Source organism: Physella acuta, unplaced genomic scaffold, assembly GCF_028476545.2.
Source record: "Physella acuta isolate Inbredline_101_S28 unplaced genomic scaffold, ASM2847654v3 ptg000378l, whole genome shotgun sequence".
Classification (NCBI taxonomy): domain Eukaryota; kingdom Metazoa; phylum Mollusca; class Gastropoda; family Physidae; genus Physella; species Physella acuta.
In genome coordinates, this window is record NW_026731897.1 from 453,502 (window position 1) to 474,092 (window position 20,591).

General features: G+C 32.9%; 1 protein-coding gene across 1 annotated transcript; it reads right to left on the minus strand.

Annotated features, from left to right (window-relative positions):
- Positions 1–1,669: 1,669 nt before the first annotated feature.
- LOC131941964 (putative inactive serine/threonine-protein kinase slob2) lies at positions 1,670–13,131 on the minus strand. The gene is made up of 15 exons (XM_059301599.1): positions 12,927–13,131; positions 12,480–12,530; positions 9,744–9,820; positions 8,295–8,395; positions 7,294–7,371; positions 6,707–6,858; positions 5,642–5,752; positions 4,794–4,889; positions 4,385–4,470; positions 4,165–4,274; positions 3,647–3,744; positions 3,449–3,502; positions 3,180–3,245; positions 2,945–3,030; positions 1,670–2,335 (listed from the first exon to the last, which is right to left on the minus strand). The coding sequence occupies exons 2-15, from the start codon at positions 12,519–12,521 to the stop codon at positions 2,035–2,037; spliced, it is 1,458 nt and encodes a 485-aa protein (XP_059157582.1). The 5' UTR covers positions 12,522–12,530; positions 12,927–13,131; the 3' UTR covers positions 1,670–2,034.
- Between the last annotated feature and the right edge of the window lie 7,460 nt (positions 13,132–20,591).

The following is a 20,591-nucleotide window of genomic DNA, read 5'->3' on the forward strand; positions in this document are numbered from 1 at the left end:
TGCTAGAATACACCTAGCAATTTTCACCAACTATGAAGTGTAAAGTATTAATAGGATAGCATATAAAAAAGTTTTACTTCTCAACTCAAATGTAAATTTATAAACACATCAATAGAATAAACATTAACATGTGTAAAGAGAATACTCTGATTTTAGGATTGACAGGAAAATAATTTCTAAGTATAAATTATACAGGCAACATCACCAAATCCTATTGATTAAAAACATATTTTTATAAACAATTACAATATTCAAGAAATTATTTTGATTTAAAGCACTTAAACACAATAATTGCCCAAAATCCTATCTAAACACATGTATATTATCTCAAAGCAAGATAAAAATTCTAATGTCTGATGACTAGGTATGCATACATTAATTAAACAATTAACAAGAAAAATGTGACAATAAAATGTTGATTAAAAGACTGAATGAATAGAAAAATGTAATACTTTCGCTGGGATTTTGCTTTGTTTTCATAGTTTTTTAAAGTTTATCTACTGATTACAAGATGTCTTACAGTATATTGTTTTCATCTGCTGATGTGATAATTTAATGCTGTTATGGCACTTTTATTGTGGATCAGAAATATTACAGCAAATATCTAAGTTAGTATTAGGAACAATCACTCAAAGATTGTAAACATTTTGTTGCATAATTAGAGCACAATGACTTTTCTGGTAATACTGGATATGTCGAGCGACTAAATTTTTTTTTACATTTTAGAATATACATAACACACAAATGCATGAACGGTAGTTTAAAAAATTAAAAAAAATATAGTATAAATATATAGGGTTATTAAAAAAACTATTATTAAAAAGTTTGAAAATTATTAAAATTTTTAATATAAGTCTGTTTCAATTCTACTAATATGTAGAACATATACATTGAAATATTATTGAATATATACACTGAAAACAACAACATATTATTGCTATAGATTTAAGTAGAGGAAATAACTAAAAGTCATGCTAATTACATCATCTGTATACAGAAAATACAGGTAGTAACACTCATCAAGCTAAAATCTGAAAACGGGAGGTCCATTCCTCACAAGAAATGACCCTAAAAACACTGCAACAAGTCAGCTGGAAAATAAACCTGTCTTGAAAGGATGGGACAAACATGGACAGAGGCATAATCAGCATAAGGGAGGTAGCTCCAAATAATTAGAAATCACAGTAATTCCAGCTAACAAATAACAAATACAAGGAATAAAACACAATTTCAATACAAGAAACCAATCTATTTCTACTTGATGCAGCTAAACTTGGGTGGATTTATCTAGCATGCACTAACTTGACACAGAAAAAAGCCTAACACCAAAACTTTAACACACACAATAACCTAAACCAATAAAACTAAACCAGAAACAGATAGGATAGCTTTATCAAACTTGCAATTACTTAACCTAACACAGAAAAACATAGACTAATCCAGAATAACAACCAAACACAAAATAACTTAACCTAACACAGAAAATTAACTTAAGAAGTAACCTAATGAGCAGAGTAACCTAACCTAACAAAACTTACTTTAAATTAACAAACTAAACATGACACAGAATTTAGAGAATCAGTGTGAAAATTCATGTAAGTATTGTAAGATCATGACCATTAAAATTATAAAAAAAGGACAAAAAAATAAATAAACTACTGACATCGTACCAAATAAAATGCAAGCAGACAATCAGGTGTCATGGTTTATCTGACAATAAATATTATAATAACAGTAGAAGGAATTCTATAAATATTCAATGCTATCTATATATTAAAATGCAGTTTAACTATCAGAAACAAATTCAAAATGGCACATCTTGAGTTTTTAAAAGTAAAATATTTTAAAATTTTGTATAATAAAAATCATAGCAAAATTAACAGACAGAAGCCTCAATAAAGCAGCTAAGTGCATCAACAAAGTAACAATTAGTGCAGGCCTACAATTTGGAGACTACTTAAACTTTAACAGTTTTCTGTATCTAAATGCGTTGCACCTTCCAAGGCAGATAGTCAGATATTTGGTCTGCGGAACTTAGACTTTAGGTGCACTGCGGTCATTGGTCACTGTTTTTTTCAACCTTGACCCCTTGCGTATATCACCAAGCAATGCCATCCTGCCTGACGATGCTGAAGGAGCAGGCGCTGACGGGGGTGGAGGGGGAGGCGGACCTGCTGGTGGAGGTGGGGGAGGTGGCCCTGCTGGTGGTGGGGGAGGGGGTGATGCTGGAGCTGTTTGTGGTGTATATGATGGACCAGCACCTGTAAATTGAACAACATCTTTTGTTGGAGTTGGAGACACTGTGGCACTACCTGAAGTCTTGGATTTCTTCCTTCTGTGAAAATGTATCAAGGATATTTCATTCATGCAAATAATTTTTTTTTAAACTGAGGATAATAGATCATATTACAACAAAATATTAAGTGATTAATTAAAGTAATCAAAATCATTTCTAAATTCTAACATATGTTTAGAATAAAAAGACAACATTTTATTGTGAAATTTTTAGGTAAGTTTCCCTTTCAAACCTGACGGTCTATGGGGCAAGTGAAGTAGAGTTCACTTGTTTCTGTGACCTCGGCTTATGAAGAGATAGTGTGGTCAGCACTATGCCCAGCCGCCTTTACTTTTCCTAACGTGAGTTAGGTACCCATCAGAGTTGGGTGGACTCAGGTACGGTTTACTAACTTAAACCCGGATTCGAACTCGAGACTTACGGGTTAGCAGTCCAGCTCTCTACCGCTAGACCACTCCGTCCTGAGATTTTTAGGTACTTACTTAAATGTAGCTACATTTACGAAGTATTGCTACATTTGCCAAGTATTGCTACATTTGCCAAGTATTGCTACAGTTGCCATGTATTGCTACATTTGCCAAGTATTACCAGCCTAACCTTAACATTGAGGGTTACACACTAAAACTACTGGAAGATTTCTAGACATACCTAGTTGATGCTTGCTTAGATGCCTTGGCAGGTTTCCCTTTCTTCACAGCCTTGAGAACAGATTTCATGGAGTCACTCAGATGAATCTAAAAAAAAATAATAAAATATACGCAAATCTCAATATAGTTAGACAATACAGGTCTAACAGTAAAATAATCTGTGGCGTGAATTATAATGCTAAGATAAATTTTAGCCAAAGATTTAAAGATTAAAGCAAACAAATTTTTTTATTTACTTGTGCTGGATTATATGTAGACATTTCAGGCATGCTGACATCAGCGAAAAATTTGTGATTAAAAATCTGAAACAACATAAAAAAAAAGGCCTGAAATTCATCATAAGGAAAGTATCTAATCTAGTTACCAGACATTTAAATTTTAAACAAATTATAAAAATAATAACTAACAGCTAACTTAGGTATTAATAGACAAATTGATAGCTCTAATATTTTTAAAAATTTGTTAAATAATTAGTTTGAAAAAAAAAAGTTTAATCAAAACTCACCTCCCTAATTGTTGGGTATTTTTTGCTCTCATTTTCAAAAATGAAATTCAAAATCTGAAAGTAAAATATTTCAAAATAACTAAATTATGAAGAAATCAAAATTAAATAAAGGCCTATTTATTTTATATTATACTACAACTGAAACACTATTTCAGTAACTAGAACAAACTGTGAATGTTTAAAATTAGATTTATTTACCTCAATAACAGAAGGTTCTTTCTGCGTGACCAGGTGCTGTGGTTGTGGGTGGGATGTGGACAACTCATAGCCAAATGAGATCTCAAACAGAAGATGGCCTGTTGTTTTATAAACAGTGGCACAATATATTTTATAAGGTTTTTTTGTCAAAAAAATTTGTGTCACAAAGAAGCAAACTTTTAAAATTCCTTCAGGATTTATTCTAAAACTTTAGTGGGACAATTTAGGTGTAACTTTTTATTTACTCTTTATAGAATGCAAATTATCTTTTACAAAAGATTAATTAATCTTCTTGGCCTCACTGAGTCAATCCATTATTCTACATTGTAGACATTACAAAATCATAAAATAGTTTAATCTTTTAATCTATTGAACTTTTTAAAAAAAACCATTACATTTTAAAACATGGGATGAAATAGATATTAATTATTTTATTATAAGCTTTTTAATACTTTTTCACTGTATGAGTATCGAGGGTTGAAGTAAAAATAAAAGAAATCAAACTTCAGCAAACTAACCGAAGCAAAGACTGTCCAGCGCATCTTTGTTTTCATCTTTCAACTTCTTTTTCACCAATGTGTACACCCTAGAAGTATTTCCTATAAATTTGTTTTCATAGCCGCTGATTCTGTAATCGGTTAAAATAGATTTAAAATGTATACAATGAATGGTCAGGATAACTCACCAAAACAGTAATCTAGGAAAGACTATTAAATTGCTATACATTAACTTTCCTACCTGCAAATACCATCTTGAAGCATGACATTTCCACTCTGTAGATTACCATGTGTGGGAAAGCCCTTTTCTTCCAGATATAGCATGCCCTATAAATATAATGTAACAATATTTAACACATCAAAAATATTTAAATAGACATTGACATTGCGATTAAAAAAATAAATTTAACATAAAGTTAAACCAAAGATATATAAATCAATATTATATAAGTGTATACATAAATTATTGGCAATTAAAAAAAATCTATTTTCCTAGTGAATGTGGAAGGTGCAAGAATTATCTTTATTACCCATGTTTTATTTTATTTATATTTCTACAATTTTTTTTACTTTGGCAAAGTAGTCTATTAAAGAAATTTTCAAACAAAACCATATGGAGGAATGCAACCCTAAATGCAGTATAAACTTACATTAAGAATCTGCTTCCCATACAGCTTGATCAGGTTTAGAGGTAATCCTTTACTTTTATTTCTGTATTTTTCAAACCAATTCTCAGAATAAGGACACTGTAAAGAAAATGTGAAGTTATATTTAGATTAAAATAATGAAGAGTGGAATAGAATTACCGTAATTGTTAATAATGCAATGTTTTATATTTCACTTCAACATGCCAGGATTAAAAATTACCCTAGAAAGTTTTGTGTTGTCCATGTTAAGAATGCAGACATCACTTTATATTAGACAAAAATATGAACTTTGATTCAATTTTGCTATGGAACAATTATTGGATAAAAAAACAAAACAAATAAAAGTTGCAATAGTAATTTTAAAATTGAAATGTTAAATTGTCATCCATTATAAAGAAAATATACATTGATATGTATTGATTTTACTGATCTACATTTTTAGCTTTATTTTAGAAAGCTTACAAAAATTGTATTCAGCAAAAAATAAGTTTCTGGTGTGAAAACTGTAGATGTATGATAAATTAAATCATCAACTTTTAAAAAGAAAACCATTTGATTAATAAATTAATTGTTAAAGGAATGGAAATTTTTATAAAAATACCATAGAAAAAAAATATTACAGACTTTTATGAACATTATATGAAAATCTGCTATATGAGATTTAGACTCATGATTAAAACTCACAGGTGCTATGAGCTAGTTAAATTGGAATCTGCTGATAAGAAAGGACATGTTTATTCCTTTGTTATATAGACCTATTCTTCTTTACCAGAGTGCTTGTTGATTGTTTATCATTACTATAAGGTTTTAGAAATCTATTTCATTATTGTAGACTGAGATGTTTGATTTACCTGATAGACCATGTCTTTCAGTGATCCACGGGCTGACACAGGCTGGACAACAAACACAAGATTCTGTTCCACAGCAAAGTCAAAATCATGCATGGGAAAGATGTGTGGATGCTGCAACATAAAAAAAAAATTAGCAAAAAGAAAGTAGCAAATATCACCACAAAAAGTGCTACTTAATCTATCCATCGTGGAACAGTGTGGTTGGATGGTAGAGTGCATAATTGCAAGTCAGAACATCTCGAGTTTTGATCTTCTTGGTTCTGCTCGACTGAGGGCCATCTCCTAACTACTTCATGTTTGACCTATTTTGAAATATATCTTTTTTTTTAGCATCATCACATTGGGCTGGAGTCTGAAAGACCTCCTTGAGTCAACCCAGCTCTAATAGTTGCCTGCCTCATATTTGGGAAAGTAAAGATATCTAGGCAGAGTGCTGACCACACAATTCTTTGAGGTCACAGAAATAGGCCAGCTCTACTTCATCTGCCCTATTGACAGTCAGGGGAACTAACTAATCTGCCGATCACATCTAAAGAATACTTTATTTGCACTATATTTATTCTACTATCCTATATTTATTCTACTATCATCATCCAGATGAAATTAATTTGATAACAATTTCTTATGTGTTTGTTCTGGTAACTTCCTCATCCAGGCTGTCATATTTGGTGCCTACAGCTCATCGCTGGGATAGCATGGCCAGGTGGTAGAGAGCTCAACTGTTAACCCATATTTCTGGTGTTCAGATCCTGAGCTTGAGTACATAAGTTGTCTCTGAATGCACCCAGCTCTAATGGATGCCTGGCTAACATTGAGCCAAGTGAAGGCAGCCAAGGTTTGTGCTGACAGCAATATCCCTTCATTTGCCAAAGTCACAGAAACAGATGAACTCTACTGCCCCATGGCTGCCAGATTCCAAAAGATAATTTTATCATCCATATCAAAACTTTTGAGCTTTGTTGATTAGTTATATGCCATGCCTGGTCTTTAAAAAAATTACTTGACTCTAGTCCCAAAAAAAAAACTACATGTTTACTAATCAGCTGATAGCTCTAAATAAAGTACCTGTAGCAAAGAGAAAAGGTCCTTGATAGTTTTACTGCTGGCTTTTGTAAAGGGGACAGCAGTGACAAACTCTGCAGGAACACAGCTCAGCATCAGCTCTTTGTTGGTCCCAGCAACAGACACTATGAACCAATGCTTATTTATTCTGCTTCCTGTTGGAACAAAAAACTTGTCATCATCTTATTTCAACAGCTTCATTAAATTATGATTTGAATTTCAAACATAAAAATTGTTTTATCAGACATTTTGTGCAAAAAATGTTTTTTCCTTTAAACAATGCCACATTAATAATTGTTCATATAGCAAGTAATCTTTAACCTTTAACCACATTTTAAGACTGCTTGTTTTAAAAAAAATATTACATTAATGTGACAAGATATAGTCCAGGTTAAGGGACACAATTATTTGTTTTCAGATAGTGAAATATTTTAAAGTTAATATTAAAAAAAAAAAAAAATTGAAACAGCAGGGGAGATAACCTAACCCTTTTATTGGAAAATGGGTTTTTTAATGATTTTTTGGGGATCAATAAAATGATAACATTTTTGTGATTTAAAATAGAAATAAATGATTAGAAATAAGTGTACCAAGTTCGCGACACTGCTGCATGTTAACATAGCTGGGGTGAGACCGCAAGTAATACTGGCAGCTCATGTAGAAATTATCTGTGGAATATACAATGTTTTATAGTTGAGCAACAATATTTATAGTCCAGATGCTGACTTGTTAAGAAGGAATATAATAACATTAAAATTAGGTTTGTGTCAAAAACCTGACAAAACTCCACATAATTAAATTGTTAAACTCTCACTAGACAAAAAAAAATAGACTTTTGTAGATATCAGAACAAAAAAAACAACACACTGGTTGCATATTAATATATCTACTAATTTAAGAACAGCACGTAAGAATCCAAATAGAACTTTGAACTTAGGTTATGGGTCAGGGCTTTGCTTTAAAATAAAGAAAGCTGCTCAGTGGGAGAAACTTGATTCTAAATTTAATATCGAGGTCAATAAAAACACAACAGCTATAATGATATAACTGTTTGTTTCTATTAGGTTCCAAAACTATTATTAATTATCTAATTCAAAAATGGAGAAATTAATAGACTTTGACTTCAGCTGTCTGTAAGGTCTGTAGGAAAAACTTGATTCTAGGTTTTAGAGTTAAATTCATTATTAGCTTTCGGCTATAGCTTTGTTTTCGGATGTCTTGACACCGTCCATCAGAGACCCATTAAACTTTGGGGAGTTGATGAGAATACTCCTGAGAAGGTTTCTTCGGGGAAAAACATTAGCATTTTTTATATGGGCATTGAAACGGGCTCTAGTTATTTTCCTTGATGTTTGATTTTGGAGTTATTTCTCCTAGAAGAGTTGCTGTCCCCAGCTATTGAGCCTCATCTGCCTGAGGGTCTGAACTCGAGACTTTTCGGCTAAGCAACCACGAGCTTTACCAACTCGACCACGCCGACCCCTAGCTAAGTTGCTAAAAAAAGGTCAAAGTACAGTTGCTGATAAGTTTTTTACAACTAGACTTATAAGTTATATGTTCAAATAAAAACAAGGGCAGCAGGATCACTAACCTCTGACCTTAGTCTGCTCAACTTCTCTCTCTCTGTTCATCTGTTCGGCCAGCTCCGCTTCATGCTGCAGTCTTTTGTACACATAATGGCTGCCATTTATTCTATCAACAAACACAGGAAATCATAAGGTTAAACCCTGATGTGACAATGAGGTTAAAGTACAATATAATCAAAATATTTTGAAAACTGACTGACGGACAATGCTATATATTGTTCTGTGAAATATCTACTTGAACCAACATCAATTTATCTATATATATAATTCTCTTCTGGGAGCCGTTAGAAAACAAGCTGCAAGCGCCTCCTTGCAGTCCCCTCTCTTTCTCTCTATCACTATCACTACCATCCCCACCCCACCCCCACATTGTCTGGTGAGCTGTGGTCACGCTGTTTACATTTTACAATCATAGAGACGGGTTTGGTGACGGCTATTAGGGGCAGATAATTTAGTTTGAAACGATTTTAAACTTAGAGGAGGTAACTAAGAGGAGGCTGCTTTCACGTGGGGGGGGGGGGAGGGGGGGAGGGGGGGTTTAGTGTTTTTAAGCAAATATTTTCAGTGGCAGCATTGGTACTGTCGAATTCACAAATTATGAATTACTGAAAAGTAGAAAAAAACAACTAAAAAGCGGCGTATGATACACCGCAGGTCGGCTCGTTTTAAATAATTGTCTTCTCAGTGAATATGGTTATTACATGAAGACACAACTTAAAGAATAATTAAAGGGTCTGCATGGTCTCATTCAGCCATAATTAGTACCCAGTTACAATTGGGTAGAAGATGTGACAGTTGGCCATAAGTAAACTGAGTTGATTAATGGAAACAGATGTAGGACACAGGAAACTCCAATTTTTTTATATTTTTTGGACAAGACAGTAACTTGTTAATAAGTTGTTCTTACTTAATTTTTTTAGCATCTGTACATATAACAAAATTAAATTTCTTTGAACTTTTTGGGAGGGGCACTATTTTTCTTTGAAATTTGGCTTTAACTTACACTGTGCAGTAAATGCAATGAATTTTATTGTTAACATTCCAAATGGGTGATTAAATTATTATATCAGCAAGCTCTAGATTGTTATCTATAATTTTGTGATTTACCCTTTGTCTCTCCAATTATTAAATGATTTATAATTCTTTTAACAAAACATTTTTTTTACTGATGACATCAACTATAAAAAAAAAGGAATTGATTTTAATTAAAAAACAAGCTTAGATAATACAACATGTAAAACATCTATTTAAAAAGAACCATCCCAAAAGTTAAAAATAACTTAAAACTGGGTCACTGTATCACAGATGGTTAATACATTTCCCTTTAAACTTTTATCAAAATGATTCAATATTAGTTCAGCATGCTTTGTCATGATACAAATTATTGATTATGATTACTGAAGTAGTAAGACATTGGCCTACATTAGAAAAAGGACATTCCAGAGTGGTCTCACCTTCGTTTTCTGAAGCAACAGCAATATACAATAATTACTATGGCTACTAAAACTGCTATTCCACTAATCACTGGAACCTGAAAAATGCCAGGAATGAAAACATGAGCATATAATATAAATCATATTACAAAACTGTGTACACAAAATGATGTTACTCATTTAATGCTATTCTGTAAAAGAAAGGCATTCTAACTAAATGAAAAGTAGATGGCTCATAAATGGGTACTTGTAAAAATATCACAAATCATCTGCACTATAGGTATGAATAGTTTAACCCTTATGTATGGTAGCGGCTGGTTACCAGGCCGAAGGTCTAGAGTTCATACATAGGTTTGAGCTCAGGAGTGTCAGAAGTCCATCACCTCACCGAGCTGTGATGGGCACCTCAATTACGTTGGGAAAAGTAAAGGCATCTGGGCAAAGTGCTGACACACCATCCTTTTGTAAATCAAGGTTAAAAACAAAATTTACTTCATCTGTCCATTAGATTGCTAGGATACTTTAATAATAGGATACTTCAATAAGTATGGTTATCAGTTTGAAAGAGCAGTTAGAGACAACATCAGATGTCATTTAAGAAACATATTTTTTCATGATGTTAACACTTTTATATCACACCCTGGGATATCAATGTTATCAAGTGAAGTGATGCTAAATGCTAATATTTGAGATATTTTTACTCAATTTAAATTGTAATAAAACCATTAGATACAGCAAAGAAAAAAACAACTATAACTAGATAACAGACTGCTGTTCTGTTCTTTTAAATTTTAAAACGGTTTTGGAGATAAGGTAAAGTGCATAGACAATTAAATGAGAAGAGCCACCCACATTTTTCAAAAGTTCTACAAATAACTTGTTATGCTGTACTGAAGTAGCAGTCTTTAGAAACGAATCAAAATTTAGAGCCTCTAATTATTTTTAAAATTTCTTTCATATCTCTTTCCCAATTCAGATTTTGTTAAGATTTTGAACTGATTAACTGGCTTATTCCTTGTAATTTTCATCTGAGGTTTTCTATCCAATTTGTCATTACAAGGACTATTGATCCTTTATTACGAGTCAAAACTGCACTGCTAGAGGGAGACACTATAATATTCTATGATTTTAAATACATGAAAATAAATGATGAAAATGAGAAAATAAATAGAAGACAATTTAACTTTAAAACCATTAGTCATTGTTTAGAGGGAGCTAAAATCTTATTTTCTTGTTTTCAATTTTTTATATAATATATATATAAGCCTACCTACTAAGCGAGGATTATTATTGTCTATAATATTCAATGTAGAAAAACATAGGCCTAGTAAATGTGTTGACTAAAAAAGGAGTGTTCAGTTGTTACAATGTTACTAGTTAACTAATCTGCTTTTATATACATATTATATATATATATATATATGTATATATATATATATATATATATATATATATATATATATATATATATATATATATATATATATATATATATATATATATATATATATATATATATATATATATATATATATATATATATATATATATATATATATATATATATATATATATATATATATATATATATATATATATAATTTAATTCAGCTTAAATGACAAATGGGATGCTTATGATGGCAGATGTATTATTTCTGAATGAAAAATGATGCCTGAATGAATGTCTGAATAGTAAAAGTATATTTTTTATGAAAATCCAAAATAAATGCCTAAGAAAGAGGTTCTAGATCGCTGGCCAGCAAGAGAACTACAAACTTTCTACAAGCATTCCACAGACTTATCAAAGAGAAGCCAATTGGGGTTCTATGGTGCAAATTTTACACATTGTTCAACAGGAACTGGACATTACCCAGGGGCAATTAACCCCAGTCATCGCTAAATGACTCTAAACATTTTTTTTTAAGTGTTATAAATTTTATTTGAATTGATTTCTGAAAAAGGCACCACTATCCTGAAAATGGTCATAGACATAGTTCCTAGACATACCTGTTTAGACCACTGCTACCAGTATATTACCATGACTATATGTATTGTGCAAATCTATATTAACTATATGCTAAAATGACAAACTGTTGACTATGTCACTAGTGTACTACTACAGTAATATATTAATAACTAGTGTCCCCGTTCCAGTGCGATGCCGCGGTCTGAGAATATAGTCTGACACAATATTTTAAGAAGGTTTCATCAATGCATTACCAATCCTATATTCTTAGACTGACCTTGTTTTCTAAAACTGAGTTATTTAATAAATGTAAATGATGCCTGCGGGAAAATCCTAGGATCATATTTGTCTGGGCAAAGGTTTGCCCCCACTACCGCCTATGTATGAAAACCTTGAGTGTACGTTAATCACTCACAGTAATAGCGAGGTAAAATACACTTCGGCAACCACCCAGGTGTCAAGGACATAGCAGGGTGCTCTCGGGTTCCCTAGATTACACTACTGCAGGGACACGACATATGGCCTTGGCTCAATTTAATCAACGAATTTCATGTGCCAGCGTCACGTATCAGTATTGTAGAGTGCTCTTTAAAACTAACGTAGCTCATAGCATAGCACAGTGCACCATTTTGAACAATCATTGCCTGATTCAATTTAGTGATAACTATATATATATCCACAGAATATAGCACTCTATAAAATGAACGTATGGACAATATACTATATAGACAGGCCTATCTCTAGAATATTCTAGACTCTAGATCTAAAATATTTTCAGAAATCTTTCTTACGTAAATGTGGTCCTTCAACCAATCGTCTGCGGTGTCTTCCATAGCTAGATCCTACACCAGAGTTAAAAGTAAAATAGTAAATACTAAACTAAATAGTAAATAGACAGTTAATAAACGAAATACTAACTCCATACAATTAAATGTATTAATTAATAGGCCTAACACAACTGCAACTAAATCTATTACTATTAGATCTGTAGGCCTATTCTATACTTAACTATAAACTATACTATACTATATTGTAACTATATTTATTTAATATATGCCTACTAGGCCTAATAATTATAATATAGGCCTAGACCTATTTATTTAATATTTATTACTACTAGATTTCTATAGGCAAATAGCTAGATCTAGATCTAGATCTAATCTAGATTAGATATTTAATATAAAAATATTAGAATCAAATAAAATATAAAACGTAAAACAACCTTGTTTTGTTGTTACCTTTGGCTCGGTAGGATAACTTGTAAAAACAGTAGATCTGTGTTTTTATTCCAAATACGGCTAGAACAAAAACTCCTTCATTTATAGATCTAATCTAGATTCTAGTTTTATTTGGTAAAAACGACACTATCCATATCAATATCCATATTATTATATTTATTATTTTATTCAGTAAGGATTACATATATTTTTATAAACATTACACCTCATGATGGTCATGTGATAAAATCAAATAGGCCAGTAATACTGTTGATAAAAATCATAGGTTAAGACCTACGTTTTATCATTTAAAGAGAACTATTTTTAAAATAAAACATTTGAATCAATACTGGATACTACACACATATTTGCATTTATTAATATTATACATTTTATTAAAGTTATGAATAATATATGGATACTAGCATTTTAATTATGCTTTTGACGTCATGGTTTTATTGGAAATGGAAATATTTTCTAAAGTCACAATGGAGATTAAAATATAAATAATCATTTCATTTTAAAATATTTGTCTAAATTATGAGTCGATGTACATAAACAGCAATACTTCAAAATAGATTGAAAAGTAATAAATATGAAATCAATAATACACATGTGCAGATTTCAAATGAGAATTTAGAAAAATCTGCGACCTATTTTTTTTCAGGTGTGGCATGTAAACAAAGACAGGTGAGTGGCGGATAATTTAATTTTGAATCCTCATAGTAAAACTAGATTTAATTAATTGAAAGGCATGTGACAACTTTACCTTGCAAATTTACGTTATTTTTTGTGTACTTTTATTCAGTTTTAATAGAATTAACTCCAATTCTTTGCTGGTTCAAAATTTAAAGGTTAGGGCCTAAATAAAATTATAAAACACATAGATCTACATCATGATCACTCAGCACTGCTCCTCAGGCTCGACTCACAAGACAAGTTTTAGTGTAGTGTAAATGACAAGTTCACATGGTCAAATAAATGAAATAATATTAATAATTTAATAGAAATAGGCTATACTATTGCGCTATTATATGGCCTATAATTTATTAAAATGATTGGACTTACATTACATAGATCTCTAGATCTTGATCTACATTCTACATCGAGTCTCGGTCAGTGACACTCGACTGCAGAGCCAGATGATGATCTAGACTATTCTAGACTCTAGTTCTAGAGACTAGAGACATCTAGAATTCTAGATCTAGATCTAGTCTAGACCAACATCTAGATCTCTAGATCTAGATTCTAGATCTAAAACGTCGGTTTATCTACTTCTAGATCTACTACTAGATCCGCAACACCCTCTTGATTTCTACTATTCTCGTTGGTGCTTAGGTTGTTGATTGAGATTGTGTGAGTGCTATTTTTAACTATTTTAGAGTGTGGCTTAATGGAATCAAAGTAAAAGACTAATAAATTAAATTTTAATACTTATGTCTCTTACTCTTAACTTGCTAGTTTAGTCTTTAGGTAGCTAATAATATTAATATTAGGCCTAGGCTAATACAAATAGTAGTTTAAAATATTAAGTATTGCACTACAGGCTGTAGAAAAGAGTCGTATGATTAATTGATTAATAGATGTAAAATCTAGTAGTCCTAACTAATTAGTACTATAGTTGAGGAAGCCCTAAAGATAGATCTACAAATTTCAATTTACTTTGGTATTGTGATGATACAATACACATTTATTAGGTTGAGGTAATGCCATAAGTGAAATGGCTTGCATTTAACCATTACTTTTTTTACTTGATTAGGCCTACATTCTCTAGTCTTAGTCCGTGTTTCTTCCAGACTTTTCTCTGTGGGGGCACTTGATATTGGGGGGGGGGGGGGGTAGACTTTCTTTGATATTTGTCGTCCCTCCCCCCTGCCTGGAAGAAACTCTGGTCTTAGTGCTATTGAACATATAATCTAATTAAATAGTATCTAACATGGTTTCTTGTAGATATTTTTGTCCTGGGGGGGGGGGGGGGGGAATGAGAAGACACACCACTTGTTAAAGTAGGTTTTTTATTTGTAGGCCTACATTATATAGGCCCTATGTTTTCTATTTTGGTTTAGATCTCTTGTTTTTAATTTTTGGTTTTTATTACAAGCAACATCAATTAGAAGTACTGTTGATATTTTTTGTATTATTTCTTCTGCTGAGTTTGAAAATATTGCGCAAACTTAATAACAAATACAGGCTATATTAACCTAAACCTTTTCTAGCAGGACTAGCCTTCAATCTATGTGGTATCACCTGTACACACATGCATAAGTATATATGTATATATATATATATATATATATATATATATATATATATATATATATATATATATATATATATATATAATAAATAAATAAATGTATATATTAATACAAAGGCATATATATGTGAATATGTGTGTGTGTAGTTAAGTAACCGCCTCTCATTATGACTAATTTAATTTTCAGTTTACACCTCTGGCAGCTCAATATAAATTAAAAAAAACAACTTCAGTGATATCCTTTAGTAATAATAATGAACTTGGATGGGCCTAATAATTATCTTATAAGAAATTACATATTTGTGTCACTAAGCCTTAATTCCTATTTATAAAATATTGCCCAAGATTGTGCCTAATAGTTTAAATGGTAAAAGTATCTGAAATATCATACTATGTATAATTTGTATATACAAAAACATATGGTTCTTTGACTGTATGATTATAAAGGGCGATATTAGTGATATAATAAAAATAACGTAACACTGCCTTGCGTACATAAAGCTAACTACCAATTTAACGATTGATGCCGAAAGGTATCTTGTAAAGGTATATAGTTATCACTATCAGGATCATTGTTGTCTCTCTGGCCAGACTTCAACGTGAGAAAGATCTAGGGTTACATACAAACAATTGCCCATTTAACCCACTTGATACTCGTTTGTTTTTCGGGGTATTAAAAGCAAGGTGACGTCACCCAGTCGCGGTGACACACCGAGGGTGTTGTGTACCAAGGTGACGTCACCCACTCGTGGTCAGATACCGTGGTCAGATACCGAGGGTGTTGTGGACCAAGGTGACGTCACCCACTCGTGGTCAGATACTGAGGGTGTTAGGACCACGGAAATGCTTCTCGTTTCTAGTAAGAAGACCGAGTGAATGGATATTTTCTGAACAGGAGTCTCCATCCAGTCTTGTGGCTTAACCATCCTGCCCAGGCATGTCAATACAACGAACAACAATATATCTGTAATCTTTAACTACATGAATGTATGGGTAGAAAAGTAATTGTAGTGCTTATCCAAGAGGGTCACGGTTTTATTCATCTCTGCCCCTGTTACTTCGGGCCCGGGGAGTTTGGCCCTACACCTCCCACCAGACGAGTTGTGTTAAAGCAACGCCACGCAAGTAACCGGGCCCGAGACTTCTCACATCAAACATATAACGGAGAGGACCGGTTTCTAATCAGTGTTTCTTCCAGACTTTTTTCTCCGGGGGGGCACTTGAAATTTTCGGGGGGGGGGGGGGGGGCGGTAGACTTTCTTCGGTTCGGGGGGGGGGGGGGCGGACACTGTTAAAAGTATATATTTTCTATATAAATTATATAAATTTCATTTCGTTCGGGGGTGCGGTAAAAAAATTTCGGGGGGGGGGGGGGGCGACTTCGCCCCCCGAAGAGATGCCTGGAAGAAACTCTGTTTCTAATCATCCTACATGGCGTCATTTCTGTCAATGACAATTGTGTTTTTTTTTAAACTCGGTTTGTGTAGTAGTAGCAAACTTGGTCTGGGGTCGTAAGAATCTACAAAGTGAAGGGTGATCGTTGTGAGAAGCCTAGATGTTGAATTAAAATTTGGAAATCGTAAGAAAGAAAGGCGTCCACGATTAACTTACCATTTCACTACAGCTTTGTTCGAGTTACATATTGTCGAGATCCCTGAATCTCTCCCCTAAAACTAGTATATTCAACTCATTGTGGAGGACACGTTTCCCATTTTTGTGTTATGTAATTTGTGCACGTTCCCAAACAGCAACCCAGTATTTCTGATCTGCATGTGCGAAAAGATCTTCATGTGCAAAAGACTCACCAAGCTTTGTTATTGAGCACTCGTTTTGCCCAGTATAAACAGTAGAGGAGTAGTATCTGGGGACATTGCCTGCATGTTACAAGGAACATTAAGACTGATTTGTATTCAAATCTTATAGAGACAGCTAACTCGTCAGCAGTGCCGGCGCCAGGTTATTTAGCGCCCGAGGCAAAACTCATTAAAACGCCCCCTTTCACACAAATGTGTGAAAAACATATGTATAACAAAACAATTAATTAAAAGTGACGTATTAATTTATTATCAATTGCATACACGTTATAAGTAGACATCAAAATCAAATTTTAATCGCCTCCTTCGTCTCAAAAGTTCAATTCCAGTTTGCAAGCGTAATCACATTTTATTGACATTTCTGCTAAGTCCACGTACCTACTTTGTACTTTACGACATTCCCCCCCCCCCTCTCCGCCTACAAGTGTTCCCCCCCCCCCTTCCCGGGTGAAAAAAGTCTGGAAAAAACCCACTGAAAAACAAAATTTCCTGTAGTGTTGCGCTCTCTGCAGTCTTCCCAAGGTGAGTTCCAAAACGGAACTTACCTGTTTTAAGCTTGAGTGTCTTTAGTTATAATGGTAAAATTTCTATATTGTGTGATTATGAGACAATTTTTTGTTTTTTGAAAAATAAAAGGTTATAAATGTTATAGATTCCAACCTAAAATTGTTATATATGAATCCTATAGGAGAGGGATATCTACTAACATTAAGTATTGCAATCTACAGCGGCTACTGATGTATTTGTTTTTCAACTTGATAATGCTAAAAATCCTACCAAACTATTTTGTTTAGTACTTCTGCTCTATATAATTTTTACAATAGCAAATAATAACTTAAAGTTATATTTATATGTAAGCGGTCAACCTAAGATGCAGAAATTTGAAATGAATGTAAGGTTAAGCGACGAATTATCTCCCATTTGAAAATACAAATAAACAAAATTTTATTCAAGTTCAAGGGAAATAACTTCCACAAGAATAGCTAACTTAACCAAATGTAACTAAGACATGTTTGAAAAACACAATAAAACGCTCTAAATTTCATAACATAATAATTATAACAAATCTTTTATATTTGCTATGTAACCTTGTGAAAACAATATATTTTACATATTGAATACTTAACTGTAGATTTTGATTGAAAGTCTAAAAACGGTAACTTTATTATAAAATAATTCTTTTTAATTTTGATGACATACATTTATTAGTAGTACAGATCTTTTTTTTTTTCAAGCTTTTATTTGACTCACTTCCTCAACTTCCTGTATCGTCAGTCGTCAGTCTAGCTCAGGGGTCGGCAATCTGCGGCTCGCGAGCCGCATGCGGCTCTTTTGGTGTCCAGTTGCGGCCCTTCAGCTCCATGCACAAATATTAATACTTATTTTATTTTATTTTTCAAAACTCATAAAAATATTAGTCTGCAACATTTGGTAATTAACGATATAACAATAGATATAAACAATAAACATTCACTATTGTATTAGAATATTTAGTTACTCCCTATCTCAATGTACTTCCTATTACATTGTCCATTCCGAATTGAAACATTCAACTTCATATTGGATATCACAAAGAAACTAAACCAGATAAGTGTAAAACTGAAAGAAAAACCCAGTCTATGTCTTGTTTGAAGAAGTGGTTTGTTTCGAAAAATAAATACTTTGTTGTTAAATACATGATGAGCGGCAAATTACTTAATTACGAAAAACTGAGAAAAATATCGTTATGAAACCAATGCTATTATTCAATCACTTCAGCATTAATATAAACAAAATGAAAAATAGAAAATTGCTCATCTGTTAAGCTTACATGTACCTACTTACATAGTAGATCCTCTCAACACAAATTCAAATAAGATTATTTCATATATATTTAAATTATATATATATATATATATATATATATATATATATATATATATATATATATATATATATATATATATATATATAATCGTAAACAAATATACTATTGACATAAAAATGTTAGTGGCTCTTTAAAAACCGGATAATGTTGTAAATTGGAACTTTTGGCTCTTTCGTCTCAAAAGGTTGACGACCCCTGGTCTAGATCGAAACGCAGGAGTGAGAATTTGGACAGTTCTACTTGACCGATACGATTCACAGTTGGCACGTGGGTCAAGACATGAAGACAATGCAATCTGAAACTAAATTTGACTTAATTGGATGCCTAATTAATTTTTTATGAATTAATTAAAATTTGGACCGAATTAGTTGGCATGTCTATCCAACCACACCACACGCGTCATCACGTTCAATAGCTGCGCCATCAGGTTCAATAGCTGCGCCAACACGTTCAATAGACACGCAATGGTTTTTAGTCATGTAACACTATTGTAAATAAAACATGTAAAGTAGGCCTACTGAAAAAAAATTCATAAAAAAACGTTTTAATAACAAGCTTTTATGTACTAATGCAATAAAAAGTAGAAAATAAATTATACACTACTATTTAAAAAGCGACCGCGTAGTTCGCCTTATAGGTAGCGCCGGCCCTGCTCGTCAGTCATCCTTTGCTGCATAGAAATGTGGCTGCACCAAAGTAGATTTATCTAAACAAATTCTGTATCCCCATTGTCATGCCTATTTTTATTTTCCTGCTTATCCCCTAACACATCACCACTCTTAAGTTGTTTTTTTACACGTTAACCCCTTCCGTATTTGCCAGAAACTGCACCACCGAAGTAAAGGTGATATGTTAATGTCAGTATAGCCAGCGGCTCTAGAGATGTCCACACGTCATTTTAAGCTGTTCATGTCTTTTACAATTTTTTTTTAATTTTTCGAAATTTGGATGACTCTTACTTCCTTCAATGCCTGTAAAGGTTTTGTTTCTTGCAAGTCAAATCAGCTAAAGGAAGCAAAAGTTTATACTATTACAGTACTACGTGTTACTGAGTTTTTGGAGTTAACGAGTTAAGGTTGTGATCCCGCTCTCTTTATTTGTGAGGTATCCTTTTTTACAACCTTTATTTTCACCAACTGATGCTAGGTTTTTAATAGAGCTGAGTGGTCTCAGAAATGTGATTGACTCCCAGCTGAATTCTTGGTACGGCGGTGGCGGGGCGATCATGACAGGGAAATTGTAATCGTACACGTCGTTGCACATCTTTTTGGGAAGTTTTAGAAAAGACGAAACATGCTGTTTATATATAACTCGAACATTTCAACACCCGCGAGTTTATAATTGGGTTTATGTGCTGATTCAAGTAACCACATCACTGCTCGTGGTTTTAAAGGATTTCAACGAGTACAGTTTTATTGCATGCAGGTGGTTTTCAGCGAATGACAGCCACTCATGGTTCACTTCTTGTTGACATTGGATAGCATTGGTCAGCGTCCAACCCTTCCTGTTCAGAAAGTCATTCGTGTAATTTCATTGAATGCACTGAGAAGACGTGGGACGGAGTGGTCTAGTGGTAGAGAGCTGGACTGCTAACCCATAAGTCTCGAGTTCGAATCAGGGTTCAAGTCACTAGAAAGTAAAGGCGGCTGGGCATAGTGCTGACCACACTATTTATTCACTCTACTTCACCTGCCCTATAGACCGTCAGGTTTGAAAAGGAAACTTTACTACTTACTGAGAAGACAGTT